Source organism: Lithobates pipiens, unplaced genomic scaffold (assembly GCF_037356315.1).
Source record: "Lithobates pipiens isolate NorthernLeopardFrog02 unplaced genomic scaffold, aLitPip1_a1.2 Scaffold_30, whole genome shotgun sequence".
NCBI classification, from domain to species: domain Eukaryota; kingdom Metazoa; phylum Chordata; class Amphibia; order Anura; family Ranidae; genus Lithobates; species Lithobates pipiens.
The window spans coordinates 151134160-151158555 of NW_027507791.1; the positions used below are offsets into that span (position 1 = coordinate 151134160).

At 42.6% G+C, this 24396-nt stretch overlaps 1 protein-coding gene across 3 annotated transcripts in view; it reads left to right on the forward strand.

Annotated features, from left to right (window-relative positions):
• The window catches only part of KATNBL1 (katanin regulatory subunit B1 like 1), a 63971-nt gene that overhangs the window by 17859 nt on the left and 21716 nt on the right, over window positions 1-24396 (forward strand). For all 3 annotated transcript variants that reach the window (XM_077464950.1, XM_077464951.1, XM_077464952.1), the window contains exons 2-3: window positions 5541-5662; window positions 20195-20235. In XM_077464950.1, the coding sequence (XP_077321076.1) occupies window positions 5541-5662; window positions 20195-20235 (163 nt within the window). The remainder of the gene's footprint in view (window positions 1-5540; window positions 5663-20194; window positions 20236-24396) is intronic.

Here is a 24396-nt window from a genome sequence, read left to right on the forward strand (position 1 = left end):
AAATGGTGTAATCTGCATTTTGCCAATGATGGCGCTGAAAACGCAAGCGATTTTTGCCCCAATTGTACTGTGCTTATGGTGTGTTTCATAGGTCATGTGACTCAAACGTCAACATGCATTATTGATGCATTCTTGCTGCGTTTTTCAATGGAGGTACGTTTTTGGTTTATATGTATGTGTGTTTTTTTTTTTTTTTTTTTTTTTTTTTTCTTCGAAAATGCAGCAAGCAAGCTTTTTAGCACCACAATGGAAGCCCAAAGGTCCAGTGTGAAGACATACATGGAATTGAAAGGGATGCATTTTTTTTCTTGAGCTTTTCTGCGCTAAAGGTGCCAATGGCTGACAATAAATTGATGATCCTTTAAATTCGTGATCTTAAAAATAATGCATCTTATAGTATATACATCTTTAAAAAGTGGTCCTTTCGATTTTGGGCCAAGTGCATCCTGCATTTTATGTACCAAAACATCTATTTGGTGCACTTCTAATGCTTTTTATCGAATGCTTATGCGACTTATGCGACTTCTGTGAGCCATTCAGTTCACGCCATGGCTGAGGAATGTGAAGTGGGAGGGGCTGGAGAAGACCCTATCTCCTGATTACAGCATACCCGACATCCCCAACTACAGTTCTCAGATCAGCAGATGACCTTGATCAAGAGCACCTAAGTTGTCTGATCAGCACTGGAGTGGAAGGGACTTGGGGAGCACTAAACGTCCCTGCTTTAGGGGTGCAAAAAACTTGCCTTGGGTACTGACAACCCATGTTATGAAAATAATTTTACGGTTAAGGATCCCCACAACTTAAGAAATTTTATCAAGGGCTCATGGCACTAGAAAGGTTGAGAACCACTGGCCTAGAGTGACCACCAAGTTCCTTCTGTAAATTTAACCACCTTTTCATTTTTCTAATAAAGTTTGTAAAATAAGGCATCTATTATCAACATGAGATCTTGGTGTACAAGTGTTAGAAATTATAAGAAGGATAATGTCTGTATAAGAGAGCAATAGTGTCAGGGCTAACAATATTTACATACCGGGGGTGGGGAAAGTATGATTAATACCTCAACCACTTCAGCCCCGGACAATTTTGCTGGTCAAAGACCAGACCACTTTTTACGATTCGGCACTGCATCGCTTTAACTCACAATTGCGCGGTCATGCGACGTGGCTCCTAAACAAAATTGACATCCATTTTTTTTTCCCCCCACAAATAGAGCTTTCTTTTGGTGCTATTTGATCGCCCCTGCGGTTTTTATTTTGCGCTATAAACAAAAATAGAGCGACAACTTTGAAAAAACAAATTTTTTACTTTTTGTTATATCTCTCCCCCCCCCGCCCCCCCCCCCCCCAAAAAAATATATAGATGTATAGATAGATATCTATCTCACAGCGTGCGAGGGGGCGGAGCTATTCTCCAAGCTCGCCCACAGAAAGCATCCAGCGGGATCACTTCCAGGGCATATGACTTCATTAGCGGGCACTGGTTACAGTCTACATACAGCGCAAACAGGAGCATGGATGCTAGCTTGGAGTCTCTAAGGGCTCTGACTGGTCTGCTGGGGACCTGAGCTCAAATCCCAATGAGCAAAAGTTGTTTGTCCTAGGTACTTCGCAGCACCTGCACAAGGCTGGCTGCCAAAAAGCAACAATGGTGAGATGGTCATGGCTCACAAGTGCATCCATGGGAGTCTGTCTGGAGACATAGGATCTTATCCTTTGACAAGAAACTTTATGTAGTGGCTCAGCGGTTAACGCTTCAGCACTGGGGTCACTTGATTCAATGGGACTGTTCCCTGAGCGCTCTCCTGGTGACTCTGGCACATCTATTCAGGGTCAAAGGCTTGGGTGGCTGACACTTCTGCCTGGTGACCATTGGGGGGGTTAGTTCAGATCCCCCAACATTCCCTGTGTTTTTGTGAGGTATCTTGCATGCCTCAAACACAGGCTGGCATTTGATATACCTGGCATGTTGGCTGGGTAACGTGCACTCATGACCAGAGAGGTCAGCTCGGAGTCTGCACTATAGGCACTGCAGGGAAAACTTTGCCTGTGTAGGACCAGCTCACCTAAAATCTTCAGGTTCTCTGGGGCCACCCACAAACTGAAGAAAAAGAACTCGCATTGAAGGAGTTGCGCCTAAACTGTGCCTTAAACACTGAGGTCATGAGTTTGACTCCCATCCAAGCTAGCACCCTACATGTTTCACTGGTGTTTTGATGTTACAGGGTTGCTAGCTGGATGGCGCCTGATGGCCACACCACCTGTGTGCACCTGATATCGGAAACTAAGTAAGCGGGGATCTCTGTTGACCAGGGCCCGCTATCAGGGGGTGGCCCCATGGATGCCTTCAGGTGACCAGACCCTAGTAAGATGCAAAGGTTTCTAGAACACTTAAGTGGGAGAAGTGTGTGTGTGTGTGTGTGTGTGTGTGTATTTATTTCTATCCTTTTGCCACATTTCAGGCTTCAAACATAAAGATATAAAATTTTTAATTTTTTGTGAAGAATCGCCAACAAGTGGGACACAATTGTGAAGTGGAACGAAATCTATTGGATAATTTAAACATTTTTAGCAAATAAACTGAAAAGTGGTGCGTGCAAAATTTATTCGGCCCCTTTACTTTCAGTGCAGCAAACTCACTCCAGAAGTTCAGCGAGGATCTTTGAATGATCCAATGTTGTCCTAAATGACTGATGGTGATAAATAGAATCCACCTGTGTGTAATCAAGTCTCTCTGTATAAATGCACCTGCTCTGTGATAGTCTCAGGGTTCTGTTGAAAGCGCAGAGAGCATCATGAAGACCAAGGAACACACCAGGCAGGTCCGTAATACTGTTGTGGAGAAGTTTAAAGCCGGATTTGGATACAAAAAGATTTCCCAAGCTTTAAACATCCCAAGGAGCACTGTGCAAGGGATCATTTTGAAATGGAAGGAGTATCAGACCACTGCAAATCTACCAAGACCTGGCCGTCCCTCTAAACTTTCAGCTCAGATAAGGAGAAGACTGATCAGAGATGCAGCTAAGAGGCCCATGATCACTCTGGATGAACTGCAGAGAACTACAGCTGAGGTGGGAGAGTCTGTCCATAGGACAACAATCAGTCGTACACTGCACAAATCTTGCCACTCTTCCATAAAGGCCAGAAGAAAGCCATTTCTCAAAGATATCCATAAAAAGTCTCGTCTAAAGTTTGCCACAAGCCACCTGGGAGACACACTAAACATGTGGAAGAAGATGCTCTGGTCAGATGAAACCAAAATCGAACTTTTTGCCCACAATGCAAAACGATATGTTTGACATAAAAGGAACACAGCTCATCACCCTCAACACACCATCCCCACTGTAAAACGTGGTGGTGGCAGCATCATGGTTTGGGCCTGCTTTTCTTCAGCAGGTACAGGGAAGATGGTTAAAATTGAGGGGAAGATGGATGCAGCCAAATACAGGACCATTCTGGATGAAAACCTGTTGGAGTCTGCAAAAGACCTGAAACTGGGACGGAGATTTATCTTCAAACAAGACAATGATCCCAAACATACAGCAAAATCTACAAAGGAATGGTTCACAAATAAACGTATCCAGGTGTTAAAATGGCCAAGTCAAAGTCCAGACCTGAATCCAATCGAGAATCTGTGGAAAGAGCTGAAAACTGCTGTTCACAAATGCTCTCCATCCAACTTCACTGAGCTCCAGCTGTTTTGCAAGGAAGAATGGGCAAGAATTTCAGTCTCTCGATGTGCAAAACTGAGAGACATACCCCAAGCGACTTGCAGCTGTAATCGCAGCAAAAGGTGGCTCTACAAAGTATTAACGCAAGGGGGGCCCCTTTTTCATTTTTTTATTAGTTTAAAAAAGTTTCAAAAATCCAATAGATTTCGTTCCACTTCACAATTGTGCCCCACTTGTTGGTGATTCTTCACAAAAAATAAAAATGTTATATCTTTGTTTGTTTGAAGCCTGAAATGTGGCAAAAGGTTGAAAAGTTCAAGGGGGCCGACTACTTTTGCAAGACACTGTGTGTATGTATGTGTACATGCATACATGCATGCATGCATACATACATACATACATAATCTCTCTATCTCTCTCCGCTTACCTGAGATTTGGAGGCATTACGGCAGCTGGACCAGTTTTAGGTCTGTAGTCTCCCAAGTAGTACCAAACTTTACTTATTGTAGGCCCTCATGGGATCTTCCTTTGAACTTTGTTTCATGTGTCAATAAGGGGTTTCCTTCCTTGTTTTGCAGGGACTAAAATAAGGGGTAAAATCTCTGGCAGTACCTGGGCAAGATGGCATTGGCTTCCAATCGGAAAAGCCTATATGTATGGAGTCTTGGTCTTGAAGTAGTTAAAGGGGGGGGGGGTGATTCTTTTCTATACCCACTGTATTTCACACAAAGGAACCGGTGCAAAGATAACACAAGTACATGGTAAAACATAGACATCAGAAATATGAAATTTTGATTAAAATATTTAAGTGATAGTTGAGGATTTTTAAATTTTTTTTCAATTAAACATTGGTTTTGCACTGAGCAGCTCGATGCTCCTCTAAGGTGCGCTGCCGACTCCCCCCCCCCCCCCCCCCCCCCCCTCTTCCGTGTGGCCACATAGCCAGCCTCTTGCTATGGGGGCACTCGTGTGGGCTCTATCCTGAGCCGGGCCTGCTCCTTTCTCACAGACATGTCCACAGAGGGGGAATAAAGCGGAGAGAGCTGCCAGTGAAACATGTAGGGTGCTAGCTTGGATTGGGCAGGGGGGGCTGAATTGAGATTGGGCTCAAGTATAAGGGGGCTGGGGAAAAGCTGCATACAGAAGGTTTTCATAGAATGCATTAAAGGGGTTGTAAAGCCTCGGGTTTTCACCTTAATGCATTCTATGCATAAGGTGAAAAACCTCCTGTGATGTAGCAGCCCCTTTTTACTTACCCGAATGGGGGCGAGCACACCAGCTCCAGCCTGATTGATTGATAGCAGCGCAGTCATAGGCTCCCGCTGCTGTCAATCAAATCCAATGACGAAGGGGACGGGGCCGGGTCCTGCTTTCTGTGTCAATAGAAGTAGGACTCGGGAGAGTGGGCACACGAGTGCCATGAGGGAGAGTGGCTCTCCAATAGGGCACTTAAGGAGCCAGAGGATTGCTACTGAGGGGCCCCAGGAGAGGAGGATCGGGGGCCACTGTGCAAAACCAACTGCACAAAGGAGGTAAGTATGACATGTTCTCTCCCCCCGCCCCCCCACCCTTCTTAAATTAAGTTCTAAAGAAGTCAGGGCTAAATAGAACCAATGGCTGGGTTTCCAGCAATATCTTTTCCTTTTGGGCCCCTTGCATGAATTGGTAATGCTTATAAGGTTTTCCTGATCTTGAAGAATTTAGCTTGCTTGACAGGCAAAGTACTGTCAGTATATCCTATTTTAATAGGAATTAGGTGACTGTGCTATGCAAGATGCAAAACTGTACTCTTCAACATTATTTGCATTGGTAAACGATCAGTAAGCCTTTACGTTACCAACTTGTGTATTTTGTGTTTTTCTTACAGATTCTCTGTACATTATGGCACCAGGGGCCTGCCATATTAAGAAGCGGGACCTACATGACAGTAGAACAGATGATCACCCAAAGAAGAGGGTCTCTTATTCACCCAAGCAGAACATGAAGGAGGTATGAGTTATTTTATTCAATTCCTCAGGATACACTTGAAAGAAAACTTTGATCACGCAACCTGAATAAATTAATCAAACGAGTGCTCACATGAATCTCGAATACAAGTTTCCGTGCCCAAACCACTCCAAAAGATCAATAATCAGTTATAAATACTTGGTGTTAATGAAAAATATCCCTGTTATACCGCTCATAAACTATATGAAAAATATAAATCAATATGTGAAATATATGGTGAATCTACCTCTCACGCAGACCAGCAACAACAAAAAAAAAAAAATTCAATCAAATAGTGTCCCCTGTGTTGTGCCAAACACTCTCTCACTCAATAAAACTACAAGTGACAGTAAACCATTGTTAGTGGTAAATGGTAAGTAATTGCTCAAAACAAGTCCACATTAACCACTTGCTTACTGGGCACTTAAACCCCCCTCAGTCCCAGACCAATTTTCAGCTTTCAGCGCTGATGCACTTTGAATGACAATTGCGCGGGCATACAACACTGTACCCAAATGAAATTTTTATCATTTTTTCCCCACAAATAGAGCTTTCTTTTGGTGGTATTTAGTTACAGCTCGGAGTTTTATTTTTTGCTAAACAAACAAAAAAAGATGCAAAAAATAAATAAAAAATCATGTTTTAATAGTTTGTTATAAAATTTTGCTAACGGGTAATTTTTCTCCTTCATTGAAGTGCGCTGATTAGTTGGGCACTGATGGGCTGCATTGGTGGGCACTGATGGGCAAAGATGGGCACAGATAAGATGGCACGGATGGGTGGCACGGATGGGCACTGATAGGTACCACCGATGGGCGGCACTGCTGGGCACCGATGGGCGGCACTGGGGTGCAGCACCTTTGAGGCAGATTGTGGGCACTGCTGGGTGGCACTGACGGGGGGCAGGTGGGCACTGGCAGGGGGCAGGTGGGCGCTTGCATTGCTGCCCGTGATCGGGACTGATGTCCCGATCACGGCCGCCGGTGATCGGCTTTTTTTTTTTTTCTCTCCTCGCGCTGACAGCGCGAGGAGGAATACTAGCTGATTACCGGCTCCGTTATATCACCTGATCAGCTGTCATTGGCTGACAGCTGATCACGTGATAAGGGGTCGGGATCGACCCCCTTGCACGGATCGGTGATCAGGCGAGTCTCATGGACTCGCCAATCACAGAGCGCGCCGCGCGCGCGCCTCAGGGGGCGCGCAGGCCGCTCGTACACGGGACTACATCAATAGACGTAGTCCTGGAAAAGGAGATCCGCGCTGTAGCCGTCATTTGGCTATAGCGCGGATCTCAAGTGGTTAATAAACTAGTTATAAAAGTCTGTATAATGCACAAATCAAATGGATATTGAACATCAAAGTTGTTTTTCCAGAAATGTAGTAAAAACAGACTGTTGCTAATGTGTCCATCTTCCAGCCCTCTCTCCATTTAGCAGTAGTGCACATCTCTCTGTATATAATAGCTTTACAGGAAAGGAGAAATATAATCAGTTGGCCGCTTACAAGATTCAGATGAGCATATCTCAGACCCAAGCCTCCACACAGAGCGATGTTCACCTCCAACTCCTCAGCTTGAATCAGTGTGCAGCAATCACCTCCCCTCCGTGTTACAGCTGCAGACCACAGACAGCACTTCACTTCCTCCACTGGCTATGCGACCTCTTCCTCCGTCCAGCATGCAGGGCAGAAAAGACTAATAGTGCAATATTGTTGGGTTTTCTACACAGTACATGCCAAATCACAGCAAACCAAAAAATACTGCACGCACAAAAAAACTTTAAAAACAGTCACAAATGGCAAAAAACAGATCTTGGCAAAAAAGCGATATAAATATTACAGCTGCCAGTGCTAGCTGTACCGTATGTCTGGTCCTTGGCTCCACCCTCAGGATTCACTTGCAAAAGAAGTATGATTTATAAGCAACTCTGTTACAATTTTAACCAATTAAGGACCGTCGTTTGTAATTATATGTCGGCACAATGGCACCGACAGGCACAAGCACGTACCCGTACGTGCCTGCCTTCTAGCTGGTGGGAGGTTCGATCGGACCCCCTCCCGCTTGCTGGCTTCAGGGGACAGCTGTTGGTTTCTGGCCATGCTCTCGCGATTGCTCCTGGCGAATGAGAAGCTTCCCCTGCCTGTGTAATGTAAACGCAGGCAGGAGGAAGTGATATCTTCTCTCCTCGCCGTCCGGTCAAAAAGACCGCCACGAGGAGAGTGACGGACATAGTAAGTGCACCAACAGTCAACTGACACGTAGGTACACATAGGCACACTTTTGGCCCCACAGTCAGTGTCGCTGATTGCAGTGATCAGTTATTTACTGATCACTGCATTTAGTGTCTGTGACTGTAAAGTGTCAGGGCAGTTAGTGTTAGGTCCAGGGTAGCCCCCTACCCCCCCCCCCCATAAAGGTGTAACCCTTTCACCCCCTTTTGCCAGTGTCACTAAGCAATAGTTTTTCTGATTTCTGCATTAGTGTCACTGGTGCCACTAGGTAGCTAGTTATTTTTTAGGTTCACCGCCAGGTTTTTATAGCGTTGGGTACCCCCATATACTACTTAATAAATATTTTAGCCCCCTGATTGCCCCTAGTTACCCTTTCACCAGTGATCACCGTATAAGTGTTATGGGTGATGCTGGTTAGTTAGTTTGCTTTTTATAGCATCAGGGCACCCGCCATTTATTACCCAATAAAAGTTTAACCCCCTGATCACCCGGTGGGTGATATTGATTAGAGGTCGACCGATATGGGTTTTTCTCTGGCCGATGCCGATATTTAGAAATCATGGTGGCCGATAGCCGATATATAATGCCGATTTTTTTTTTTTTTTTTTGGGCCGATATGTTAGGCCGATTTTATTTATTTATTTTTAATCCCCCTTGATCTAACACACCTTTCCCACTGGGGCGTTTTTTAAGGCGCTTTTGGGCTAAAAATAGCGCCTGTAAAGTGCCTGCAAAATGGCTCCCCTGCAGTCTGTGTGAAAGACAGAGTGCTTTCACACTGAGGCGATGCGCTGGCAGGATCTTAAAAAACAAAAAGTCCTCCAAGCAGCACGTTTGGAGTGGTGTATACCGCTCCTCCACCACTCCTGCCCATTGATATGAATGGGCACCACTGCCGAAGCGGTGCTTCATGGGCGCATTTAACCTCTTCCTTGGCCGCTAGCTGGGTTATATGTGCCCCACTAGCAGCCAAATAGCACCGCTAAAATGATGGTAAAGCGCCGCTAAAACTTGCGTTTTACCATCAACGCCTACCCGCTCCAGTGTGAAAGCAGCCTTCATTAGTGATACAGAAAATTTCTTACACTTAAACATTTATTAAACAAAACAAACCTCCAATCAGTTTACTTGTATGTATGATCTAGATAAAAAAAAAAAAAAAAAAAAAAAAAAAACTATATATTAAATAAAAACGGGTAGTCAAAACTTTTGGACAAAAAAAAAAAAAATGGACTAACTTTACTGTTTTTTATTTTATTTTTATTTTTTTAAATGGTGTATTTTTTTCCCAAAAAAATGCATTTGAAAGACCTCTGTGCAAATGCCGTGTGACATAAAATATTGCAACAACCGCTATTTTATTCCCTAGGATCTCTGCTAAAAAAAAATATATATAATTTTTGGGGGTCTAAGTGATTTTCTAGCAGAAAATACAGGATTTTTACTTGTAAGCAACAAGTGTAAGAAAAGTATTTAAATGGTTAAACTGAGAACTTCTACACAGAGATTACTTCATTCATTCAGTGTAAACATTGTAACATTTAGTTCTTTTCTTTGCAGTCTGCCCAGAGAGGAGGAAAGTGTTGCTATGACAACTCAGCAACTCACACTGACTTCTTACAGAAGTCATTTCAAAGTCCCGCTGTAGAATCGGCTTTTTATCAGCAGAATCGGCCGATGCAGATTATTTAAAAAATGGCAAATATCGGCCGATATATCGGCCGGCCGATATATCGGTCGACCTCTAATATTGATTAGGTTTTAGGGTCTGCGTCACCCCAGGCAGCGCTAGGTTAGTGCCAGTACCGCTAACACCCACGCGCAAAGCATAAACCTCCCTTAGTGATATAGAATCTGAACAGATCAATATCTGATCAGATCTATACTAGCGTCCCCAGCAGTTTAGGGTTCCCAAAAACGCATTGTTAGCGGGATCAGTCCAGATACCTGCTAACTGCTGTGTTTTGCCCCTCCGCCCAGCCCACCCAAGTATCGATCGATCACTGTCACTTACAAAACACTAAACGCATAACTGCAGAGTCAGGCCTGATCCCTGCGATTGCTAACAGTTTTTTTTTGGTAGCGTTTTATACAGTCGCTGACAGGAGCTTTTTTGCCTGTGAATCTCACTAGTGTACCACTAAATTTAGAGTCCAAAATGGAAAAGCGAAGGTACACTAGTGAAGAGGCCTACACGCTTCTGAGCATGACAGATAGTGAAGAGGAAGTCGCTCATCTGTCAGATTTAGGCTCCGTGAAATAAAGAAATTAATGCCCTTAGAAATCCTGAAGGCGGTGCTTGGTTTTTGGGGTGCCGTACGCGGCTAGGCTTCAAAAAAGTCCCACATGTGGTATCCCCGTACTCGGGAGAAGCAGCAGAATGGATTTTGGGGTGCAATTCCACATATAACCATGGCATGTGTGAGCAATATATATCATTTAGTGACAACTTTTTGTAAACTTCTTTTTTTTTTTTTTTTGGCATTATTCAATCACTTGGGACAAAAAAATATTTAGTGGGCTCAACATGCCTCTCAGCAAATAGCTTAGGGTGTCTACTTTCCAAAATGAGGTCCTTTGGGGGGTGGGGGGGGGTGTTAGTGAGTTGTGCCATCTTGGCATTTTATGGCATTCAAAACTGTGATGGGTAGTGAGGAGTGAAATAAAAAATTTGCCCCCTTAGAAATCCTGAAGGCGGTGATTGGTTTTTGGGGCCCCATACGCAGCTAGGCTCACAAAAAGTCCCACACGTGGTATCCCTGTACGCAGGAGAAGCAGCAAAATGTATTTAGGGGTACAATTCCACATATAACCATGGCATGTGTGAGCAATATATATCATTTAGTGACAACTTTTTGTAAACTTTTATTTATTTATTTTTGTCTTTATTCAATCACTTGGGACGACAAAAAAAAAACTTCAATGGGCTCAACATGCCTCTCAGCAATTTCCTTGGGGTGTCTACTTTCCAAAATGGGTTCATGGGGGGGGGGGGGGGGGGAGGAGGGTTGTACTGCCCTGCCATTTTAGCACCTCAAGAAATGAGATGGACAGTCATAAATTAAAAGCTGTGTAAATTCCAGAAAATGTACTCTAGTTTGTAGACGCTATAACTTTTGCGCAAACCAATAAATATACGCTTATTGACATTTTTATACTAAAGACATGTGGCTGAATACATTTTGGCCTAAATGTATGACTAAAATTTGAGTTTTTATTTGATTTTTCTTATAACAAAGTAGAAATATCTTTTTTGAAAGAAAAAAATAAATAAAATTTCGGTCTTTGTCCATTTATATCATAAAAAAATAAAAATCGCAGAGGCAATCAAATACCATCAAAAGAGTGCTATTTATGGGCAGAAAAGGACGCAAATTTTGTTTGGGTACAACATTGCATGACCACACAATTACCAGTTAAAGCGGTGCAGTGCAAAATTGTAAAAAACACTTTGCTCTGGGGCTTAAGTGGTTAAAAAAAACCAAACCCAGTGCTTCCCTGCAAAGAAATGTTTTGGGCTTTTACTTGCCTGCCATCTGTACTGCATATATTCCCAGTCCTGAATGGATAAGCATGCTTCAGTCTCTTTAGCTTTCTAAACATCCATGTGTGTTGGATCTAGCAGTATTGTTGTACTGTACCTGTAAATATTGTATGTGAATATAATCCTAAAATGCATGCATATACCAGCGGCCACAAAAAACGTAAACAATAAGTACCATAGGGGTGAACAGGCTACCTTTATGTTCCCCCTCGTTTTTACTTTGCGGGAAATCGGTTTGCTGTAACTGTTGGAAGGGACCACTTCGCTTAAAGTGCACGGGATACCAGACTCTCTACCACTACATGCTTTTTGGCTACAACATATCACAAATATCCACCTAAATCTTACATGTGAAGCCTTAGGGCTCAACATAATGTGAAGTGGTCCCACTAACCTAAATCTATATTATTATTTTTAACCTTTTTGGAAAAATTGCCTTTTCCTAATTTTTTTTTTCAATCTTCCTGTTCCCTTTATGGCTTTGTTCCCCTCCTGGGACATATCCACGAAGAAATAACATTGCTAAAAGCTCCTGAAGAAGCGTTATCTAATAAACGAGAAACATGTAGAGCACCAGAACATACTTAAGTTTCGGCTATATATTTGATAGAGGTCGACCGATATGGGTTTTTCTCTGGTCGATGCCGATATTTAGAAATCATGGCGGCCGATAGCCGATATATGATGCCGATTTTTTTTTTTTTTGGGCCGATATGTTAGGCCGATTTTATTTTATTTATTTATTTTTAATCCCCCTTGATCTAACACACCTTTCCCACTGGGGCGTTTTTTAAGGCGCTTTTGGGCTAAAAATAGCGCCTGTAAAGTGCCTGCAAAATGGCTCCCCTGCAGTCTGTGTGAAAGACAGAGTGCTTTCACACTGAGGCGATGCGCTGGCAGGATCTTAAAAAAAAAAAAGTCCTGCAAACAGCACGTTTGCAGTGGTGTATACCGCTCCTCCACCACTCCTGCCCATTGATATGAATGGGCACCACTGCCGAAGCGCATGCAATGCGATTTGGCAGCGGTGCTTCATGGACGCATTTAACCTCTTCCTTGGCCGCTAGCTGGGTTATATGTGCCCCACTAGCAGCCAAATGGCACCGCTAAAATGATGGTAAAGAGCCGCTAAAACTTGCATTTTACCATCAAGGCCTGCCCGCTCCAGTGTGAAGGCAGTCTTCATAAGTGATACAGAAAATTTCTTACACTTAAAAATTTATTAAACAAAACAAACCTCCAATCAGTTTACTTGTATGTATGATTTAGATAAAAAAAAAAAAAAAAAAACCTAATATATTAAATAAAAACAGGTAGTCAAAACTTTTGGACAAAAAAAAAAAGGGCTAACTTTACTGTTTTTTTATTTTTTATTTTTATTTTTTAAATGGTGTATTTTTTTTCCAAAAAAATGCATTTGAAAGACCTCTGTGCAAATGCTGTGTGACATAAAATATTGCAACAACCGCTATTTTATTCCCTAGGATCTCTGCTAAAAAAATATATATAATTTTTGGGGGGGTCTAAGTGATTTTCTGGCAGAAAATACAGGATTTTTACTTGTAAGCAACAAGTGTCAGAAAAGATTAAGGCTTCATGCACACGAGACGCAGATGCAAACGCTGCTGGACACATGTTGAAACCGGCGTTTAGAAACGCGCGTTTTGCCGCGATTTTTACCGCGATTTAGCGGCGTTTTACCGCGTTTGCGTCTAGAAGCGTTTAGTTAAGCTAACATCATAGACCCTCCCCAGCTCAAAAATTAACTATTTCAGCAATTTTGTGAGACCAGAGTGAGTAGCAGCAGCTGTGAGAGCTGCAGTGTACTTGTATTTAGCGTGTCACTTGCCACGGCACCTGCCACAAGTTGTGGATTGTCCACTTGCCACGTGACTTGCCACATCACCTGCCACGTCACTTGCCATGTCATCTGCCACAAGTTGTGGATTGTCCAACTGCCACGTCACCTGCCACAAGTTGTGGATTGTCCACTTGCCACGTCACTTGCCACAAGTTGGGGATTGTCCACTTGCTACGTCACCTGTCACAAGTTGTGGATTGTCCACTTGCCACCTGCCATGTCACTTGCCACAAGCTGTGGATTGTCCACTTGCCACGTCACTTGCCACACGTTTTGGATTGTCCACTTGCCACGTCCCTTGCCACATCACCTGCCACAAGTTGTGGATTGTCCACTTGCCACATCACCTGCCACAAGTTGTGGATTGTCCACTTGCCACATCACCTGCCACAAGTTGTGGATTGTCCACTTGCCACGTCACCTGACACAAGTTGTGGATTGTCCACACGTCACTTGCCACATCACCTGCCACAAGTTGTGGATTGTCCACTTGCCACGTCACCTGCCACAAGTTATGGATTGTCCACTTGCCACGTCACATGCCAGTCACCTGCCACAAGTTGTTGATTTTCCACTTGCCACGTCGCCTGCCAGGTCACTTGCCGAATCACCTGCCAGGTCACTTGCCACGTCACCTGCCACAAGTTGTGGATTGTCCACTTTCCACGTCACTTGCCACTTCACCTGCCACGTCACTTGCCGCAAGTTGTGGATTGTCCACTTGCCACCTGCCATGTCACTTGCCACAAGCTGTGGATTGTCCACTTGCCACCTGCCATGTCACTTGCCACAAGTTGTGGATTGTCCACTTGCAATTGTTTAAAATATTTTTCTAATGATTTTTCATCATTTGCAATCATTTTTGAGATTTTTAATGTAAAAAAAAGTCACCTTTAAAAACGCATATAAACGCAGGTAAACGCGGTAGCGGCGTTTTGCGTCTCAAACGTGGACATTTTTGCTTCTGGACGCATTTTTTTGCTTCTGGAAAAACGAGATTAAACGCAACTGCATAAAAACTGAAAAAAACGAGACTGTGTGCATGGACACATAGGATAACATTGAATGAGTTCAGGGGCAGTTGAAAAAACTGTCCAACTGCATCTGAACGTGCGTTTAACTGCGTCTCGTGTGCATGAGGCCATAGTCTTTAAATGGTTAAACTGAGAACTTCTACACACAGAGATGATTTCATTCATTCAAGTGTAAACATTGTATCATTTTGTTCTTTTCTTGGCAGCCTGCCCAGAGAGGAGGAAAGGGTTGCTATGACGACTCAGTCAACTTGCACTGACTTCTATACAGAAGTCATTTCAAAGTAAATCGGCTTTTTATCAGCACAATCGGCCTATGCCGATTATTTAAAAAACGGCAAATATCGGTCGACCTCTAATATTTGATATCCTCTACGTTTTTATATATGTACAACTGTTAGTTTTTAGCTGTAAATTCTGTCTGGACTGTATCAACCTCGACAGGATATCAAATGAGACTTAATGTGTATTTATAAGGAGAAAAATTTCTTGTTTTCCTTTTAAATTTTGATTGTTTAATATATATATATATATATATATATAATTTTTTTTAAATAAACAGATACTTTCTTGAACATGTCGGTTGTTTCCACAACTGTCCTTTATGCCTAAAAAGTCCAATTGAACCCACACTTTTCTTTGAGGTCTTTTATGTGAAGGTTCTCTTATTTTTTATTCCCAATCCCCTAATTTCCCCCAAAAATTTTTTCCACCAATAAAATATTACTGACACCACTTGCGAAAACTATCAAAATAATCCATTAGTATTGTGTGTTATCGCTTGTGAAAACAGAATCAAAAGGAGACTCAACTGTATATCCTCTTTCCATCCCATGATGACAATCTGGCAAAACATTCCTGCAATTGTATAAAACTGCAATTACAATATACAGCAATTTTTTTTTTTATACAGGTGATACTCGAAAAATTTGAAAATCGTGCAAAAGTTCATTTATTTCACTAATGCAACTTGAAAGGTGAAACTAATGAGATAGACACATTACATGCGAAGCAAGATAGTTCAAGCCGTGATTTGTCATAATTGTGGTCATTATGGCTTGCAGCTCATGAAATCCACAATCTCAGAAAATCAGAATATTGTGAAAGTTGCAATATTCTAGGCTCAGTGTCCCACTCTAATCCAGCGAATTAAACGATAACACCTGCAAAGGGTTCCTGAGCCTTTAAATGGTCTCTCAAGCTGACCATACACCTATAGATTATCTGCAGATTTTCTATGGTTAGATGGAAAAAGTGGGAGATTCCTCCATCCACACAGTTTAGCGAACATGGAGAAATCTGTTGCACTTTTTCCATTTAACCATAGAAAATCTGCAGATGATCTATAGGTGTTTGGCCAGCTTTAGTCAGGTTCAGTAGGAATCACAATCATGGGAACGACTGCTGACCTGACAGTTGTGTGGAAAACCATCATTGATACCTTCTAAGGAGGGAAAGTCTTAAAAGGTAATTGCAAAAGAAGTTGGATGTTCCCAAAATGCTGTATCAAAGCACATTAATAGGAAGTTATGTGGAAGGGAAAAGTGTGTAAGAAAAAGGTGCACAAGCAGCAGGGATGACCACAGCCTGGAGAGGATTGTCAGGAAAAGGCCATTCAAAAGTGTTGGGGACTTTCATAAGGAGTGGACTGTGGCTAGAGTCGGGCATCAATAGCCACCACACAGACGTGTCCTGGACATGGGCTCCAAATGTCATATTCCTCTTGTCAAGACACTCCTGAGCAAACATCAGAAGTTTCTTGCCTGGGCTAAAGAAAAATAGACGTGATCTGTTGCTCAGTGGTCCAAAGTCCTTTTTTCTAAAAAGAGAAAATTTTGCATCTCATTTGGAAATCAAGGCTCCAGAGTATGGAGGAAGAATTGAGAAGCATGCATTGCAAGATGCTTGAAGTCCAGTGTGAAGTTTCCAGTCTGGTGTTGGTCCACTGTGCTTCATTAAGTCCAGGATCAACACAGCCGCCTACCAGGAGATTTTGGAGCGCTTAATGCTTCCTTCAGCAGACCAGCTCTATGGGGATGCTGACTTCATTTTCCAGCAGGACTTGGCACCTGCCCACACTGCCAAAAGCACCAAAACCTAGTTCGATGACCATGAGGTTACTGTGCTTGATTGGCCAGCAAACTCGCCCGACCTACACCCCATAGAGAATCTATGGGGCATTGCCAAAAGAAAGATGAGACCAAACAATGTGGAAGAGCTGAAGGCCGCTATTGAAGCATCCTGGTCTTCCATAACGTCTCAGCAGTGCCACAGGCTGATAGCTTCCATGCCACGCCGGGTTGAGGCAGTATTTGCTGCAAAAGGGGCCCAAACCAAGTACTGAGTACATATGCATGCTTATACTTTTCAGAGGTCCAATATTCTATGTACAATCCTTGTTTTATTGATTGCATGTAATATTCTAACTTTCTGAGATTGGATTTGGGGTTTTCATGAGCCGTAAGCCATAATCGTCAGAATTCTGACAAATCACGGTTTGAGCTATCTCCTAAATTAGTTTCACCTTTTAAGTTGCATTAGTGAAATTTAACTTTTGCACAATATTCACATTTTTCAAGTATCGCATGTACTGGTATATCTACCTACAATGACAGGCATGTCAAAACAGTAGGCAGTGCCACTAGCTCCCATTTTATTTCTCAAAGGTCTGAAAATGACAAGACCGCACAGACTCGCATACCAATAAAAATGACCCAATTTTTGGAAAGTACAGTTTTTTTTTTAAAACATACTGTCACCAGTGCAGTACAGTGTCATATAACTGGTATGGCGGTGATCGGGGACGCTGATTGGTCTGACGTATATGTTGAAAAAAATAACTTGTATTTTTAATTTTTTTTTATGAATGACATCCATTCTTCCAGTGTTTACTATTGTGAAGCTGTGTTTTGGCCACAGCTATCACATGGTACAGATGCACTGTGATTGGTCACAGACTGGATGAATCAGAGATGTAAACAATGAATTGCTATATATGGAGGCCATTCATGGTGTACAATTGCCATGTGACCTGCTGTGATCAGTCCGGTACACTGATCTGACGCACTGCAGCGCAGCCCAATCCTGGGAGGACATCATATGTTTAACCAGGATAGCAGCGCTCCCCATCATCCCTTTTTTTATTATAGGCCAAGCAGGAAATGGTTAAAACTGGGACAGACACTTGTTCAGACCGAGGATATGTTTAAAAAATAAAAATAAAATAAACCAATGTTTTCTATGAAAATTAAGTGGTAGGAACGACCAATAGATCAAGAGATGCATGTAGCTGAAGTGCAAATGCATTACTTGGTTCTTCCAGTAATCTAGCGCGGGTGTTTCTCTTTTTTTTTTTTTTTTTTTTTTTTTTTTTTTTTTTTGCTTTCTTAGTGTACTGTTGGCCATGAATAAGTACACAAATAGAGAAGAGCAAAACATTTCTCCCCACCTCCCCTTTAAGTCTTCCTTTTAGTCACTAAAGCCACCCATCGCATAAAAGGACAGAGTTTTTATCCTTCCACCACCGAGAGGTCCATATAATTAAACTTCACCAGACTCCTTCACGTTCAACCTCTGGAGAAGAGGTGATATGACAGTCACCATTTACAGATTTGTATTTTATCACAAGGAGAAAACTATCTATATCTTAGGTCTGCAAAGAAGGCACACGGCCACACAATGAACCACTTCTCCAACTTCAATCTAAAATTGTTAGGGGCTCTTTACTGTTAGAGCAGTGAGGATGTGGAACTCCTTCCCACAGTTTGTCAGCAGGGGAGTGTAGATGAATTTAAAACTATTGTTATTATTATTATTATATATTTTTTTTTTTTCTTCTTGGCGAACGGAGATATTGAAATTGGTAGTGACATAAACGGACACAAACGTTTACAGGTTGAACTGGATTGACCGATGTGTTTTTTTTAACCTTACTAACTATGTTGCATGATTTAGAAATCTTTCCACTACCTCAGAGGACAGAAATTGGATACAAGGAGTGATGATGCATTAGTGTAGGGATTCCTTTTGTAGTCTCTTGTGTTTTTGTGGAAGGATTTTCAGACTGTGTTGGAATATTGCACTGTGAAGTGATTTGTAACCTCAAACATAAAATATAAACACAGCCTATCCCTCTCTAGTGCGTACTTTTCAGAATCTAGAGCACTAAGTGGCATTTCTGTCTGCTACTTTGTTCCTCTACCAGTATGAATCACTTCTGACAATTTTTCATGACACCAAGAGGAGAATGGTGACAGGAGGGAGCTCCAGCTGATGGCCTCAGCTCTGTTCCTGTGTGAAGGGGTGTCTCTCTCCTCCCTCCAGTCAGTTCTCGGAGCTCTCCTCACTGAGCTCTGCCAAGTAACTTTTAGATCTTCGTGTTTTTTTTTTTTTTTTTTTTCTTTCCTAAACTCTAACAAGCTTATAAATTCAGCACTTTGAACAGCTGTAGAAAGAGAAGACTTCAGATAAATAGGTGCAACTTTTGTAGGGTTTCTTTTCTGTGTATCCCCAAAACGTAATATTGCAAATTACCAGTCCTTGGATTAAGGAGGCTGTATTCGTTTTCTATTCAGGTCTTTTTCAGCTGGTGATCTGCAAATGATGCACTCCCTGCGTACACTTATTCCCCACTGAATATAAAGAAAGCCATGGTTGTCACCCTAGGCTAGACTTCAAACCTGTCGTCTTTGTTTATCTTCATTACGTAGCGGGTGTGGTGATTTGTAGTTTACTCAAGATAAGAATGATTTTGCTGTCTCTTAAGCTTACAGGAAATGAGGACATTCATTTCTGGCAACGTGAGCAGGCATGTTCTGTACTTTAAAGCAGAGTTCCAGACGTTTTTGTATTTAAGTCAGCAGCTACAGAAAGTGTAGCTGCTGACTTTAATAAACACACTCGCCTGTCTAACGATCCAGTGATGCAGCTGCCCAAACTCACGATTCAATCACCCCGCGCCAGCATTGTAAGTGTGGGCACCCAGCTGTGAACACTTGCGCAAGTCAGGCAATCTTCTGGGACCACTGATGTGTCCCAGAAAATTGCAGGGATGGAGGGGCAGAGGAGAGTCACGTAGGGGGCCTGAGCGGAAGTGGGAGAGGGTACCGGCAAAAACTGGGTACTTCCCCCCCCCCCCCCCCCCCCACAACACACCATAGAAGGGGGCGAGAAGTGCTTTAAGTGGACCATCGACTTTTAGGTGAAACTCCACTTTAACCACTTCCGGCTCACGGCGATATACGTTGGCATTTTAAAGAGGGAGATCATTGTTATGGCAGCAGCTAGCTGCCATAACCCTGGTATCCTCTTTTCAGTGGGAAGTCCCTTTCAGATAAGTGGGCTCAGTGGCGGAGTGGCCACAAGATCCCTTTTATGGGCGGCAGGAGAGGGCCCCCCTCCTGCTGCTCTCATGTGCCCTTTGCTGCTTACCGGAGCTGCCAGCAGAGGTAATCAGATCTTTGTTGGGTATGGAGATGCAGGGTAACCATTATTTAAATATTTATTTATTATTCCTCTGACCCCAGCTCTCATTTTAAGAGGTTCTGTCATGCAGGTGTTTTTTTTTTTTTTTTTTTTTAGAACATCGCCTATGGAGATTTTTAAGGGCAAACGTTTGCCGCTGTTCCACGAGCGGGCGCAGTCTAGAAGTGACATGTTGGGTATCGGTTTACTTGGTATAACGTTATCTTTCACAATGTAAAAAAAGTGTGCTAACTTTATGGTTAGCTGAGAGTTGATTAGTGTCAATGTAAGTAAACTTGTGTTTTGGGTTTAGATGTGCTTTAACCTTTTTATAAGGATGTTAAGACAAACTATTAGGCTTATTTAAGTTGCCAACTACATTAAATGTTTTGTTTTTACAGGACCGTCTTTCACAAGGACAAGGAGAGTCTTTGGAAGACAGGTAAGTGTAAAATGGTGACTGCGTTTATTTTATTGGGGAGGAAATTAAAATTCAGTGTGAAATTAATACAGAATTGTACTGTCACTTCCACTGCTGTTAACCACTTTCTTCCCTGCCCATAGTCAAATGTTAGCAGGAGGGATCTCCCATCCTGGGCGGGCGTCATGACATCCTCGGCTTCCCGGCTATCTAGGAGGTGCGCGACTTGGGAGCCGATGCGTATGCCTGGCGGCCGCCATATCCACCAGGCACCTGCGATTGCCGGCAACAGAGGCGGGACATGGATCTGTGTGTCGGTGTCCTCTCCCCTGTGTCTGTCAGGGGAGAGAAGACTGATTCTGTGTTCCCAGTACAGAGCAACACCGATCGGTCTCCTCCCCTACAGTTGGCATCACTCCCTAGGTAACACATTTAACTCCTAGTGTTAACCCCTTCCCTGCCAGTGACATTGTACAGTAATTGGTGCATTTTTATAGCACTGATCACTGTATAAATGTGAATGGTCCCAAAAAAATTGCAGATCATCGCCATTACTAGTAAATTAAAAATGCCATAAATCTATCCCCTATTTTGTAGATACTATAACTTTGGCGCAAATCATTATTATAATATTTTTTTTTTTTTTTTATCAAGAATATGTAGAAGAATACATATCAGCCTAAACTGAGGGAAAATTTTGTTTTTATTAAAAAAAAAAAAAAAAAATCTAAAAACTAAAAATATTGGGTGTGGGGGGGGGGGGGCTGTTCCCCACCCCCAAACTTGTCACTCTTATTTATAGCGAAAGAAATAAAAACCGCAGAGGTGATCCAATACCACCAAAAGAGAAAGCTCTATTTGTGGGGGCGGGAAAGATAATTTAATTTGGGTACATTGTTGCATGACCACGCATTTGCCATTCAAAATGAAACAGTGCTGAAAATTGGCCTGGGCAGGAAAGGGGTGAAAAATGCCCTATATTGAAGTGGTTAAAAAAATTGCTAAATTGTTTTAGCAAACCTTAAGGTCTTATTTACATTTCTGTGCAATACCGCACATTGTGTTTTTAAAGTAGCCCATTGAAACAAATTGGGTACCAACTTTCCCTGTCATCTGAAGACTCGTCAGTTAAGGACCTGGCCCACTCCTTAGCAACCATCTATATACAATGTTTTTAAAGGGGACAGATTAAAAAAAAGCAATACTTGTGTTTCTTGTGCGACTCCGTTGAAGTCTGTTACGCACAAAACACAATTTGCTGCGGGCGGAAATAAGTCCCTGACCCTTTACAAAAACAGATGTGAATGTGTACCATCGGAAACATGTTAAATGGACTGTAGTACATTTCTGCAAATTGGAAAACGCACCAAAAATGCATAAGTGTGAACGTAGGGTAAATCTGAAGTTACTCTGTATTGAATAGGACTACATTTTAGGAGTGCAGAGATCTCTAGTCTGCTTTGTGCTTCTAATGACACTTCTGATCTGTTGTAGTTGATAGAAAGCAGGCTGTCTTTATTGTGGCAACAAAGTGTAAATGATGGCCAACTCTGCTTAGAAAGTGTCAGGCATCTCTGGATTCAGAGCTGAATTTTAAGGCAGGAAGAGCGAGCCAAGTATGCAAACGATGTGTACAACACTGCCTGGATTTGACATTTCTAAGAGGTGGTGTTGCGATGGACACGCTTTTCACAGCTCGTCAAAATAGTCTTCTCTTGAGCCCAGTTGGCTTGTATTCGGTACCCTTTCACAAAGACAGGGACTCTCCAGGAAAGGGCATTCACCCACGTTGAGAAATCAGTCTAACCATTCAGACTGGCAAATGAAAAATCTTTAGGAGTCCAAAGTCTGGTTTAACTGGTTACAACAAGAGGGGCAAAAGACAGCCAACATGTTTGGGCCACACAATCCCTTTCCTTGGGACTGGAGAAGTTTCACAAAAATGAAGAAGTACTTCCAAAAATACACGTTTATAAAAGTAAAATAAACCAATGACATTTTTTTTTTTTTAAGAAATACATGATCTCAGAGTTCAATACTATACAAAATTGAAATAAAGAGCCACTTTTTACACTAAAAGCCACAGATTAAACTGTATGAAACCACAGGTGATGGTCATTCCTTGACAAAGAAAAAAGATGTTCTCAAAGACCAATCCATCTGGGGATGTCATTTCTCACTGAACCTGAACAACCCTCTAGTTTCACTACACACCCATAAACTCAATAAAAATTTGTATACCAAGGTCCTCCATTTCAGTGCTTTTCCATAAAGGGTTCTCTGTCAATACTAATGTTGGTTACATCATCCACATATCTGCCAGTTCAACAGAAACTGGCCCGCATTGAGACTGTGTGTGTGTGTGTGTGTGTGTGTGTACACAGCTGTTTATCTGACACACGGTTGTGTCAGAGGGACAAGCTTCAAAACCAGCAGCCGATCATCAGCCCTGGCAACCAATGGCTGTGAGCAGTGACCAGTGTGTTCTGGGGGAGGGGCGGCAGTCCCCCTGTCAGAACACAATAGCTTGGGCGGGGGGGTTTGGGGATAGAAAGAGAGAGGGGAGATCCTATAGTTTGATATGGTGTCCTGTGTGTGTGTGTGTGTGTTTTTTGCTGGGTTGAATGAGAAAAAACTGTACCAGGCATTGGTAAGCAAAGCAATTCCAGCTCTCAGATCTGCTGTTTTTAGAGTGCTGCCATTGTTCTACACCAGTGATCCCCAGGGAAATGAATGTTGCTCAAAACTTAAGTCTCTCAAACAACATTAACTATTTCCTTTCCATGTGTTTCCAGCATTCGTAAATAGATAAAGGTATTCTATTTACTTGTATTTACGAGATGTAAAGCAGAAGTATGGCCAACGCTTTTAAAGCGGTTGTAACCCTAAAAGAAAAGATCCTGTTCCTTTTTTAAAGCACCATAAACAGCCTAGTGCTTCTGCCTTGTCATTTGTCCCATTCTATGCTGTAAAATGGTTGATCCTGTCTGTTCCTATAGCACCCTAGGTGTGCTGATCATGGTCAGTTTACATGCCTCTGTCCTCCCCTCTCCCTGCTCTGTCAGCTCAAGTCTGCTGTGAGAGCCAATCTCCTCCCCTCCTGCTGCTATTCTTTGTGACTGCTTTGCAGTGTGCAGTTTTAACTGAATGCCTTATTCAGAGCCGCTGTGCGGTCACATGACCACCTGGCTAATGTCAGAGTGGAATCCCAGCCCATCCTGCTGTAGCCTTTGGATCGGGGAAGGTGTGGTGGGAGGTCACATGACTACACAGCGGAACTGTAAATTAAGGTATTCAGCTTTATAATAAACACGCTGCACATAGCTTGCGAATAAGAGATGATTCCAGTAATTGTCCTCAGTGACTTTACAACCACTTTAAGGTTGGGATTCACCCAGATGCCAGCCTGGCAACACACCGCTGAGCGCCTGAGCCAGCTGCAGCCATGTGCTCCAGTAAACACTGAAAGGGCATAGCAGAAAGCACCGATTGACAACCCAAAGTGTGGGTCACAATGCAGCTGCAGTCAATAGAACAATGAAAAATCACTTCTGACATTTTAAAAGGTTCTAACAAAAAAGTAAATGGTGCAATTTGCTGGGTTTGGCGCATCATCGTTTCTTCCAGCTGTGTTCAGCCCAGCCTTCTGGTGTGAATGGGTTCAGAAGCCCCTCAGTGAACTGACCCCAATATGATTCTATGGGAATGTAGCTGCCACGTTAGCCAGCTTGTTTACCATGTTTTTCTCACATTGGTAATGACGTTTGTTTTGACACATCTTCAATCAGTGTTACTGGTTGAATTGCTCTTCTGTTTCAACTGTACATTGTGATCTGTTGTATTTATCTGGTCAGTGATAAAACATGTTGTAGTGCGTGTGTAAATGTGTTCCTGACATATTGACTGTGGCTGAATGTAGCTCTACATTTGCACCACGTGTCTCCATTGACGGGCTCTTCTGAACCTGCAGGGATTCCTCAGAAGAGGAGAGTCCAGTGGCCACATTATCCATTGATTTTGGAAATGTTGCATATTTCAGCTAAATTCCAGGATTGCACATTGATGCAGCTGGATGGCAGGTCGGTACAGTAATGCAACACTTTCGTACTGTAGAAAAACAGATATGAAGTAGGGTGCCTTTTTACCTGCCGTCCATTGCCTGAAACAATGGACACTGCTGTC